Source organism: Lepisma saccharinum, chromosome 17, assembly GCF_977018435.1.
Source record: "Lepisma saccharinum chromosome 17, izLepSacc3.1, whole genome shotgun sequence".
Lineage (NCBI taxonomy): Eukaryota > Metazoa > Arthropoda > Insecta > Zygentoma > Lepismatidae > Lepisma > Lepisma saccharinum.
This window is the reverse complement of record NC_139245.1, coordinates 24961513-24974297: the sequence shown is the minus strand read 5'-3', so window position 1 is coordinate 24974297 and position 12785 is coordinate 24961513. Positions and strand designations below refer to the sequence as shown.

At 37.5% G+C, this 12785-nt stretch overlaps 1 protein-coding gene across 2 annotated transcripts; it reads left to right on the top strand.

Moving 5' to 3' along the window:
• Positions 1-384: 384 nt before the first annotated feature.
• LOC146001236 (uncharacterized) lies at positions 385-11403 on the top strand. Of its 2 annotated transcripts, none has more exons than XM_083138542.1 (3): positions 385-638; positions 3883-3949; positions 10813-11403. In XM_083138542.1, exons 1-3 carry the CDS (start codon positions 585-587, stop codon positions 10899-10901), a joined length of 210 nt encoding a protein of 69 aa, XP_082994668.1. In that variant the 5' UTR covers positions 385-584; the 3' UTR covers positions 10902-11403. The 2 variants fall into 2 exon arrangements, with proteins under 2 accessions (XP_082994668.1, XP_082994667.1); XM_083138541.1 differs by having other exon boundaries at positions 449-686.
• Positions 11404-12785: the final 1382 nt, after the last annotated feature.

The window sequence follows — 12785 nt, the reverse complement described above, 5'->3', positions numbered from 1 at the left end:
TGCGCTAAACTTAGCGAATCTCTAGCTGTTTAATGGTGTTACTTGACTAATTTCGCTCAAATATGCGAATATTCTGATTTATTTTTTCTTCTTGCCTAAAATATTTAAAAAGCAATATTTTTATTATTTTGCTTTGTCATCGCCGCATCTCCCGATGACCGGACGCCTCGCTTCTGGATATATCATATTTGTTTTCATAATGTATTTTCAGTTTTTCCAGCTATTCGCATGCAGGAAAATTATTTCTTCTGTGCTGTTCGGAACTTTTAGCATCTCTGTCGAAATCGATATGGACTTCACGGGTAATTTCGTACCAGGAACTAGCGTGTTGTCACGCATTCTGTCGGTTATAATATTGTTTTCTGTGCCTGGATCATCCAAGTACGATATTCCCTGGTTTATTGAGCTTCGGTGGTGCAGTAGAATTTCATGTCACTTGCTGAATACGCAGAACGAAGGAAACACCAAAGGGAAACACTGTGTTGAGTAATCTGTGATTTATTTGCAACCGTGTAGCCTGTGATCACAGTGTAAATAATTTGAAGTTTGCAGAAATAACATACGGCGAAAACGAGAACGGAATCATGGCAGATACGAAGCAAGAATTAAAAAATGCTGAAGATCAACAGAATTATCCCGTAGGTAACAATACTGATCCCAAGAATATTCAGGAATTGACCCAATATGTAAGTAGTAATGGGATCTTTGAAGCTTGGTGACATACGAAACCCGCAGTAATAGGTGTGGTGATGCTAACGAATTCAATATAAAAATGAAAATCCCAATTCTCTTTTGATCCTACCAACGTGCAATATATTAATGTGTTATGTAAAACATTTGTAGATTTCTGAACAGTGAAAAAATGTCAATGTATACACTGAAATAGAAATTGAAAGTAGCCTTGGACATGATGCTTAGGAAAGTGCAAGGATATATTGTGATCATGAGGAATCGCATTATAAGGTTCATATTATTGTGTAATTGTTTAATACTGTTATTTAATTCGATTTACAATGTGCTCTCTTGTTTGTTTGTAAAACTGTAAAGAGCTGGGAATTTTGGCACATTGCGTAGAAAATTAATTGTGACATGACATGATATCATTATTGGTATTGGGGCCACTGTTCACATTTTACTAGTTGGGAAAAGAGTAGTTCTTATATTCGAAACATGAGAAATCAGCCATACATTTATTGGCCCAAGTTCCTTTTGGTACCAGTTCGGTATATCGGAAAAACATTAAAATCGGATATTTTGTTTCACATGGTTCGTACTTACCAATTGTGTATTGTGGAACATAGTTCAAGGTGCCATTATGCTTTTTTACACGAAAACTAACACAATTTTTCACATACAGAGTGATTTTTTTTTATGGTAAATGTCTGTTATATCGGAGACACTTTTCTTCAAATTTACAGGAGAAACTACTTACGGAAATGAGTTTCTGTTGCATTTTTCAAACTTCGTGGAGGTATTTTGTCACTATGGAATGCTGCACAACAGAAAATAAGCACTTTTGATGTAATAAAGTAGCCTTTTGTGCGAAGCGACAACATTATACCGTTGTTTCCATTATGAACCTGCAGATGGCGCAAGTGTCGAAAGTCACGCGGTCTCGCGAGAGGAAGAAGTGTTTCCAAACGTGTCTCTTTTTTTTTTACCAGAATTTTTGTATTTTTATTTTTTTAACTATGCTTACCTAACCTTGCCGGGAATGGTTCGTGGGGCTATCGTGAAAGGTTTTTGGGGCTATCGTGAATGGTTTTTGGGGCTACCTGTCAATGGTTTTTGGGGCTATCGGGAATGGTTTTTGGAGCTATCCGTCAATGGTTTGTGATGACATAATGAACACGAAAGTAGGTATTTTTCGGTTAAGAAGGTTGCAACACTGCATGCCCACTCCAAATCGACAAAACACAAGCACGACGCGTGATGATCAACAGCTGTGCGCGAAATATTCTATGTTCCGCAACGGAAGAAAGGACCCAAAATAATTACTTGTAATGTTAAAAATCGAAGTTATTTTCGTGTAAAAAGGATAATGGCACCTTGAAATAGGTTCCGCAATACACAATTGGTAAGTACGAACCATTTGAAACTGAACATATGCGTTAGAAATGTGTCTCCGATATAACAGACATTTACCTTTTTTTTTATTCATCCCTTCGCTTCCGTAACACAATATGGCGGCCACATCTTGACTCGTGTTGTGGGTATGCAGTGTTTCCAACCTTCTTCACTGAAAAATACCTACTATCGTGTTCGTCACCGGTGGAAATTGTACATTATGCACGGGTAGCTGACGGATAGCCCCACGAACCCTTATGGATACTTGTCTAGTAAAGCCCGAACATCTGTCACTCGTTTATTTCCTTACTTTTAGCATAGATACTTACCTATTCTGCATCGTGGAAGCTTCTTCAAGGTGAGGTTATGCCTTTTTCCATAAAAACTTTTCATATTACAAGTCATTATTTGTCTTCCTTGTTATGCTTGGGTAACAGACAATATGGCATGCACTCGTCATGGATCATCGCGCGTTGTGTGATTTGGAGTGGGTATGCAATGTTTCAACCTTCTTAACCGAAAAATACCTACTTTCGTGTTTATTATGTCATCATAAACCATTGACGGATAGCCCCAAAAACCATCCATGATAGCCCCACGAACCATTGGCGGATAGCCCCAAAAAACATTCACGATAGCCCCACAGACCATTTCCGGCAAGGTTAGGTTAGGTTTGGTTAGGTTAGGTAAGCATAGTTAAAAGAAAAAAGAAAAAAAATTCTCGTAAAAAAAAGGCACGTTTGGAAACACTGCCGAGACCACATGAAAATTGAAGAAATCCGTTCTGGCTATAATAGACAGTTACCCCATTATGCACGGTAGCTGACTGATAGCCCCACGAACTATTTCCGATAAGGTTAGTGAAAAAAAAGGGGGGGGGTTGGAAATACTGACAGGGGCTTACGTCATCAAATGTACGCAGCATGCAGTTCACGTAGCGAATGGCGCGTCGGTGAGATTTTTCACTTGAAAAATACATATTTCCCTGTCAAATATATTCCACGATGAAAGAAAATACCTCGACGAACGTTGGAAAGCTTGGCGAAACTCATTTCCGTAAGTAGTTTCGGTAAAATTTTCGTATCCGCAAAACGTATTTCTTCAATTTTACAGGAGAAAGTACTTACCGAAATGAGTTTCTGTATACTTTACGAAGGTCTTGGAAGTGTTTTTTCCTCTGGCTTAATATATTTTGCCGGTAAATCATGTATTTTTCAACATTAACGTCTCTCTGGTGCACGAAAGCTGTTGCCTCTTATGTCCTTCCACTACATGAATCAAATGTTGCATGCTTTCGATGATGTAACCCCCTGTCAGTGTTTACAACCATACTGTTGTTTTCCAAGAACATGACAATTTTAACTATGTTTGCCTAACGTAACCGAACCTAACCTAACCTTGCCGTGCATGGGTCGTGGGGTTTTCGAACCTGGAGAAAAAATACAAAATCAGTAACACAGTAACAGCCTCTCATAATTCTTGGTTTTAACTTTTAACATTCTGCTTATTGCTCTTGTGAAATATAGAAATTAATTGTTTATTAATTGTAAATCACTGATTTTTTTAAACCTTTTTCGTTATAGGCTCTGCACCCACCTAAGGCCTGCCGAGCTATACTGTATAATACTGGTGTAAACTTCTTTGTTTCTTCTCAGGATGTATTAATACCACAAATTAGAATGGAACTATGTAGAAATATGTCTTCTCAGCATTGTTGATAATCTCTGGTTGAATTTGTGTTCACCTAAATAATAAGTTCTCAGATTGAATTATCTTTCATGCCCTCATATTAACGCACATGTATGTTTTTTCCAGGTTCAAACCTTGCTTCAGCAGATGCAGGATAAGTTCCAGACAATGTCAGATCAAATTATAACAAGAAATATCCTTTTCATACACTGTAGAAAGAATTGCATTTTATGTTCATTATTTTAAATTAATTCTGTGCCAAAATTCCATCAAAGTCAATATAAATTCTACTTCAACCCAGTATTTTAAATTGTGGCAAGTCTTAGCAAACAGTTTTTTCAGCAATTTTTTTTTCTGATTAATCCATAATTTTTACATGTAATTCAGCCTCCTGTATGGTGAAATGGTTAGTGCTCTACTGTCGGATTAAAAACCATGGATACTCAAGTTTGGACTCCAATTAAAAATTAACCAGTAGACCTACATAAAAATGAGTTAACATTAAAATTTAGCTTATTCAATTCTGCGTTAATCTATAGTAATCAATTATTTTTTTCGAGTAGGCCTGTGTTGACATGGTGACATGCACGTACTGATTCACAGTGACAGAGCGAACTTGTTTCACAAAATCGATAAGAACCATGTGTTTTTGAATGAAGGGAATATAGTATAACTACCGGTAATATGTTGCTAGTGTGGTACACAATAACACACTACCAAGTGTTTTGCCCGCAATTGTGGCAGAAGGCCTGTGTGATGTCATAGATCCAAGATGGCTACCGCTTCATGCACTAACTAAGGAAATTAATCATAACTCCTTTAATAGTGGTTTTGGAAAAAAAATATACATACATGTTTTGTTTAGAATTGAAAAAGTAACAAAATTGATTCTTACAGTTTTCTTCATATCTCGCACTGTTATGGAGATACAGCTAGTGAAACTATTTCGTGCCCTTTTCTGCAAGGATTCTATGCATATTTTACACTTTACTTGACATTCTGACATACAAAAGGGGAAAATTACTGCCTGTGATATTTTGTTGATGCCGACTATTGTGGTGTATTGCCTGTGTGACATCATACATCCAAGATGGCTGCTTCTGCAGACATTTACAAACAAAAACGACCTTATCTCCTTAACTCCTTTAGGAGTAATTTTGACCATTTGTAAGTTTGTTGGGTTTTTACGCGAAGGGAAGACATATGTATGGAGGATGCTTTCATTAGGAGGCATGCAATCATGTATTACAATGTGTCAGAAACCATACATGACGTCAAATCCAAGATGGCCACCTTGGAGGTTCTGCACATGATATACTGTCCATATCCTGATTTAGAGTTCGTTTATCAGATCTTTCCACAGGCATTTTCTGTTAATTAAAAACAAGTGAGAAATATTAATTATTATCATTTCTATTATAAATATTACAGTAAAGGAGTAATAATATCGCTTGTGAATTCCGCATTGTGTTTTGAAATTCAAGCAGCTCACCTGTCATTAAGATTGAGAGTGGTTGTAATCATTTGGGAAATATTGTGTCATCAATATAGTCAGTCGCTTTATTAAAATTCCTCGTCACTCTTATCTGAGTCTTTGTCCTGTAAGTCATTGTTTTCACACTTTTCTTCATCTGCACAACAAAGACACAATTCAGTACGTCGCTGAGACTGATCCCGGTATATGCATGAATATTTCCTCTTTCCGCAACCACATGTCAACTGTAATCTTCTCTGAAGTTGTAGGTACTGTGAATATGACAAGAATGATATTTTTGTCATCCTCATTATCTTCTTTCTCCATTCAACAGCATATTGGGCTGGGTAGATTTTGATGTTTCTTTTCTGCTTTCATTTCACACCAATACTTGGAAGGAACTCCTTCTGGTGAAAGGTGTGAAGGGTCACTTTGGCGACAGCATTCACACTATCTATTAATGGTATCCTAGTTTGTGTTTGTACTTGCAAAGAAGGCAAAAATGTGGTTGTTGAATGCATTTGATGGCGCAGAAGATGTGCTTGAATCCTGCAAATCTGGGTTCTCCTGGATTCGATGAACAAGATGACAGAATGAATTGATTTATTTTACTTCTCGTTTCTGCTACTTTTGACTAATTTCAAAGATGAAAATGAATTATAAGATGAATTGTAGATGAAAGGACAATCACAAACACACAACTCAAGTCCCATGGGTCCAGATGCCAGAGCATTGATTGATTGATTGAGTTGGTGTTTTAGTTAAGCCCACTTTATGCACAGTAAGGCTAATTGGGACTAGACCTACAATTTAAAGTGGGATCTGAACCGCTATATGTGCCTCCACCGGGTAACGAAGTCGGGACCCCTTGATCAGACGACAATACCACTGTGCCATCAGGGAGGCCACACACATCAAAACAATGTTATAGTCTGCTATATGCAGTCCAGGGTGTACTTTGTGGAAGTGAGGTTGATATTTGGGTGTGTCTTACACACCGAATATGGTGACAGGATTTTACATGACACCAAAATCAAATATTTCAGCAAATCACGATGGTATCTGTTCACGAAGGCTCACGTCTTGCTCCAACCAAAGTTCTCCTCACACTTTTTATCAAAACGAGTTATTTCCAAGTATTGGAGTCAAATAAAAGCAGAAAAGGACCATGCAATAGGCTGTTGATGGGAAAACAGAAAATGAGGATGACAAAAAGATCATAGAGCTCCAGAGAATGTTGAATGAGGAAGTCACAGGCGACGTCATTACTGCTTTACCATAATACGGTAGTGTCCAGAAAGTAGAAAAATTGAAGGGGGAGACCTGCACGATCACCATAAATAATTACCAAGGAGTGTAACTCACCTTACGTGCATAGGCAAGAGTACTGCTAGTGTCAAATAGGCCTGTGATTGAAAGGTAAACAAAACACAACATATCAGAACAAGAGTGCCTCATTCTGTATCGAACACTCATTGTGACCGGAGGACAATTTCTTGGTAAAGTGTTCCATGTACAGTAAGAACATGGCACAAACACGTCAGCAAAGAATCATTGGACATCTGGAAGCTGGAAGCAGGTCAAACACAGACTGAAGTCACGGCAGCGTTGACTGTATGGTTCCAAGACACAGTAAATGTTCATAGTAGGCCAGAACAATGTTCTCAACGAGTAGCAGCACCACAACAGGGCTGATATCTGGCTTTAACTGCACGACGAAACCGGACGATGCCTGCAAGACAACTGTCCTCAAGGGTTGCAGCCACCTCAGGGGTTAGAATTTCTCTCACCAAACTGTGTACCGGAGACTCAGGACACCTGGTCTCTATATATGTCCCGCTTGATTCAGTGCACAGAAGGGCCCGCTTACAGTGGAGTCAGCATCATCGAAAAAGAACCCTGAACGAACAGAGGAACGTGCTCTTTCACAGATCAGTTGATATTCAGTTTGCAAAATGATTCCCGTCACACATTAATCTGGAGAGAACCTCGATCACGATTTAATCCAAGGAATATCGTGAAAAGGGATCAGTTTGGTCGAGATGGAATATTGGTATGGGAAGACATCATGCTCAATGGACGTACAGAGCTGCACGTGTCTGCTGGAGGTACTCTTACTGCCTAGAGGCACAAAAACGAGGTACTCCAAAAACATGTGCGACTTTTCAGAGACGCAGTCGGCTCAGACTTCAACTTCAAGGATGAAAAGATGATAATACATGTGCGCAACGAACCAAATTGGTGGATGACTTTCTTGAAGGTGAATAAATCCACTGCATGGACTGGCTACCAAGGTCCCCAGACATAAATCCTGCAGTGTCTTAAGGACGAGTTAGGTCGCGAACCTCCACCAAAGACATTTCCAGAGCTCCGCAGTTCTCTTCATGGGAAATGGAACCAGCTGCCTGTAGAACTCTTGAACCACCTTGTAAATAGTATGCTATGTCGTGTCGTTGCAAGGTTATGTAGGTGTTAGGGGTAATTTCGTGCCATACAAGCCTCTGTTTTTCGTCAAGAAAGTATCTTCTACTTATATTTTGCATTTGTGTCTTTGCACTAAAAAAAAATGTTAATTTCATGCATTCTACTCTATTGTATACCATATAACGTTTTGATTAATTTTCACTATGTTTTATGCAGTTCTGTCACTTGATTAATAAAACATTTTCTCATATCTTAGTATGCTTAACTTTTGGACACTACTGTAGTTATAAAACTTATAATAATATTTCTCACTTTTTAATTATTAACAGAAAATGCCTGTGGAAAAATCTGATAAACGAACTCTAAATCAGGATATGGACAGTATATCATGTGCAGAACCTCCAAGGTGGCCATCTTGGATTTGACGTCATGTATGGTTTCTGACACATTGTAATACATGATTGCATGCCTCCTAATGAAAGCATCCTCCATACACATGTCTTCCCTTCGTGTAAAAACCCAACAAACTTACAAATGGACAAAATTACTCCTTAAGGAGATAGGGCCATTTTTGTTTGTTAATGTCTGCAGAGGCAGCCATCTTGGATGTATGATGTCACACAGGCAATATGCCACAATAGGAGGCATCAACAAAATATCACAGGCAGTAATTTTCCCCCTTTATATGCCAGAATGTCAAGGAAAGTGTAAAATATGCATAGAATCCTTGCAGAAAAGGGCACGAAATAGTTTCACTAGCTATATGTCCATAACAGTGTGAGATATGAAGAAAACTGTAAGAATCAATTTTGTTACTTTTTCAATTCTGAACAAAACATGTGTATAAAAAAAAATTTCCAAAACCACTATTAAAGGAGTTATGATGGATTTTCTTAGTTAGTGCATGAAGTGGTAGCCATCTTGGATTTATGACGTCACACAGGCCTTTAAGAGCAGGATCTGGTCTCGAAAGTCATATTACAGCAATGTTAGGACTCGAAGCACTGAACATGCATCACCCAATGAAAAAGTTACTCCGACAAGTCCTGTACCTTAGAGGGAAGTTGGGCTATGGAGTTTAGTAAATTTTTTTTACATGTAATTCATTTTCCAGATGCAATGTTCAGACCTTTAAAATGTAGATAACTCATTGTTACATATTGAGCACGCTACACATATATATCATGTTCTCAGAATTCTGTGGCTCTGCAACTCTTGGAGGGAATTTCATTAGGTGATGCATGGTCGGCACATTGAGTCCCATTGCCATTGTCCTCACCATGCTGGGGCAACACCAAAATTTTGGATGAAACCTGGGATAGCTCTTACCAAAGGTGAGAGACCTAACTGGCTACATGAGAGCTCTTGATATACATAGAGCATATGATGTTCAGATTTCATTCTTTTATAGAGACTACTTGACAATAGTGTGAGCATTTTGACTGTAATTTTTCCAGTACAATCTTTATTATAACTTACTGGAAAAGTTTTGTGAAAATTGTGGGTAAGCAGGGATGGAACTTGAGTCTGTGGCATTCTGAGCTCTACCACCGAGCTACCAAGTCAAACTTCTGGCCTCTCCACAAGATCTTTGGAATTGACATTACAAACTTATAGAGAGTTAAGTTGTGGAGATTATGGAGAGGTTAGAAATTGGTTTGGTACGTAGACTGTTGGGTTGGAATGTTACAAACCCATGTCCAATCCCTGTTCAGCTGTTTAGTAACAATTTTCACATAAATTATGAGTAAGTTGGAATCATTGCTTTCCTGGATGCGTGATTCGAACAAGTCTTACCATCCAGGTTAAATAGGTGTTAGTGTCTAATGTTTTGAGTACATTCTCTCATCTTTAAGGAATTAACCTGCCTGATAACCCAAGAGCACTTCTCATTAAGTTATAATATATATTATGTAACCCATAAACTGTTTCATATATCTTGTTAAATGATTCTAATCAAAGCATATCTTAAACAATTTTAGTTGTCTAATCTTTAGACTAAAATTTTTTTGAATGTGTTCATTTACATTTCTGTGTTTTTGCTGTTGCAGTAAGAAAATCTTTAAAAGATTTCTTGGTAAAAAAAATTGGAAATTATATTATGTGCCTTTTTTACAAAATAGAGACAAATGGTATTTTGTTGAAAGAACCGTTATATTTAAATAGGGAATTCACTTAGTCAAATGATTAGCGTTCTCAGGTTTGCTCCCTAGTGCAAACACCAAGATATGGATGTTGACATAGTGTTGTGAGGGCAATTGGGGAGCTACTTCAAAGAAATAATGACTGATTCCAGTCTAGAGAGCCAAATAACAAAAGCATTGGGACTCGCTGTGTTTGCAATGCTTCACTATTGAAAACCTGCTTAATAGGCTGTATTTCAAGTACATAAACATTATTCCTCCTATCCCATCTCTTTTTGTTGTATTCAGATTAGCACGGTCCAGTCATGACATCAAAGTTTAATTGCATCAGAGATTCGTCATAATTACATACATAGCTTGTCAATGTTTAAAATTGAGATTCCAAGCAAATAATGTAACAGACATCATTCTCTATCCAAGAAAATGTCCTAACATATTGAACGCTGGTGCCAGTATTGGAATCTGATGCCTACTCTAAAATCAAATTTTACAGCAACACATACATCTTCAGCCACACATCACTTCTGATGTGTCAAAATGTACTTTATTGAGTACGGTGTTTTTGTATTTGCTCCATGGCTTGCGATAGCAATATAAAGAGAACAGAATTCTTTATATACCATTCATTAATCAATACGTAACGACAATCAATTTCTGTTCAATTTTCCTTCTGGTTATTACTTTTAACTAGATTAAGTGGGTTTCTAAGTGTGCTGTTTAGCTACAATATAGTGTCCTTCATACACATGTGCAAAGACATGAATTGCTCTGACGACTTAGTCTGGAGGTCTGAAAAAGTCCGGGAATTTTGTTTAATATGAAATTGTAGACACTATGTTACTGTTATTCTTGAATGTGTCTTCATCTCATTACATTACTTTTCATTGTTGATATCCTGGTAAAAATTGTGTTATGGTTCTACTTTGAGAGAAAAAGGAACATTGTTAACATCAAATTATGTTCTATTATTCGTGTTATTTGCAAGTATGTACATGTTTTCCTTAATAACCATACTAGATGAAATGGGCAACAGGATAGATGACCTAGAGAAGAACATTGCCGACTTGATGACGCAGGCTGGCGTGGAAGGTCCGGACAAGTAGACGAACTGTCAATTGTTACTGTTGAAGAAACTCACATGCGGTGTCATGTTTTTTATTGTATATGGATATTATTCCCGTAGAAAGCACTTCTATGGCATCTTTTCCAGCAGATCACATTGATTGAAGGACTATTTTTTTACTAGCTTTTGTGTTCCCCACTGGATGTGTTCAAGAAAGCTTCCATTCTGTAAAGTGTGATACCAGTCACCATAATTCCTTTTGTTCAGTATCATAGTGAAACTGTGAATTTTTAGACAGACTATTTTAATTGCCTATCTCAATATGCTTTCATTTGTACAATATTTATTGTAAATATCTTCTTATATGTGTGTGTAGAATCTTTTTCTCTTTCAACAGCGTATTGCAAATAATTGTCGCTTATATTTCTTTAATGTTTATTGTCAGATTTTATCTGTGACAATCTTGGGATTAATATGAATACTGCATTATAATTGCACAAAATATTGTGATCATTGTGTTAATAAATATGGTCTCTTGCCAATTAATGTTTTCTCTGATTTTCAGTAATGGTATAAAAATATATTCACAGAATGTTTTACATTCTGGTTTATTTGGACTTTTAACCACTGTTATTTAAAAGAGATATGATTTACCAACGTTTCGGAGGCTGCATCTGCCTCCGTCTTCAGGGTAGCGTGTCTAAACGGTTGCCTTGGAGGATTATTCTAGGTGGCCTAGGCTCCACCGCGTCCGTCGGTCACAAGGACCTCTAGTATATAAAAAAAAAAGTTGCCAGGTAGGATAATCAGTGGCCAGGCTCCACTTCTTAAATTGACCACGTCGAGGTCACGATCAAGGCTTCATGTGGCACCGTTAGGTTTCCACCTTGATCACCGGGGACTGGACTGCCCCGGATTGCATTGGTGTGCAATGTGTATGAATAGTCTATAGAGATTGTGCGTGAGATATTATGTTTGTGGAGGGATAGTTTCCATATTGTGTACTCTAGTCCCGTTGTTGTTTATGGTTTTTGTAGCTTGTATTTTTGTACAAGCTACAAAAGCTCCTGAAGACGGAGGCAGATGCAGCCTCCGAAACGTTGGTAAATCATATCTCTTTTAAATAACAGTGGTTAAAAGTCCAAATAAACCAGAATGAATAAATCACCACTGATTAGCTACAAAAAAGAATGTTTTACATCTTTACAATTCTACATTTTGATACCAGTCATTTGATGTTATTGTCACAAAGGAAACAATGTAAATGTTACAACTGTAACTAGAGCTGTGCGATATTGAAGATGACAACAATACTGACACATCTATATCTTTCAATTTGAAGTATTGTCCCTGCTCGTACCATCGAAACTATGCATCAAACAGAAAAATGTTATTACAAAATATCTTGTGCTGTTTATCGAGGCGAGACCAAGAACAAGATAATCATTTACAACTTGATTGATTGATTTGGTGTTTTAAGTCCACTTTATGCACAGTAAGGCTAATCAGGACTGGGCCTACAGTTTAAAGTGGAATCCGAACCACTATGTGTCCACTGGGTATCGAACCCGGGACCCCATTTACAACTTGAGACAGAGTCCTTGCCAAGTATTGTCTCGTATCGTACCCAAACCATTCCTATACTTGGGCACATAAGGGTAACCAGGAAGTTCTATAAAATAAGAATTTGTTATTTTGATTGGTTGTTGCACATATTTGCTTTCCATGTTAAGGGGATGAGGGACAATTTCGCACCAGTTGTGCATTTATTTCAATATCGTCCGAATGGACAATGCTACTGAGGAAAAAAGCTGGTGTTCAATAGAGTATGAATTTCTCCACATGTTGCAAGTGAATGTGTTTTTTAAAGTTGATTATTAAGCTAGATACGATGTTTGAAAAATATGATGAATAAGAATTTTCA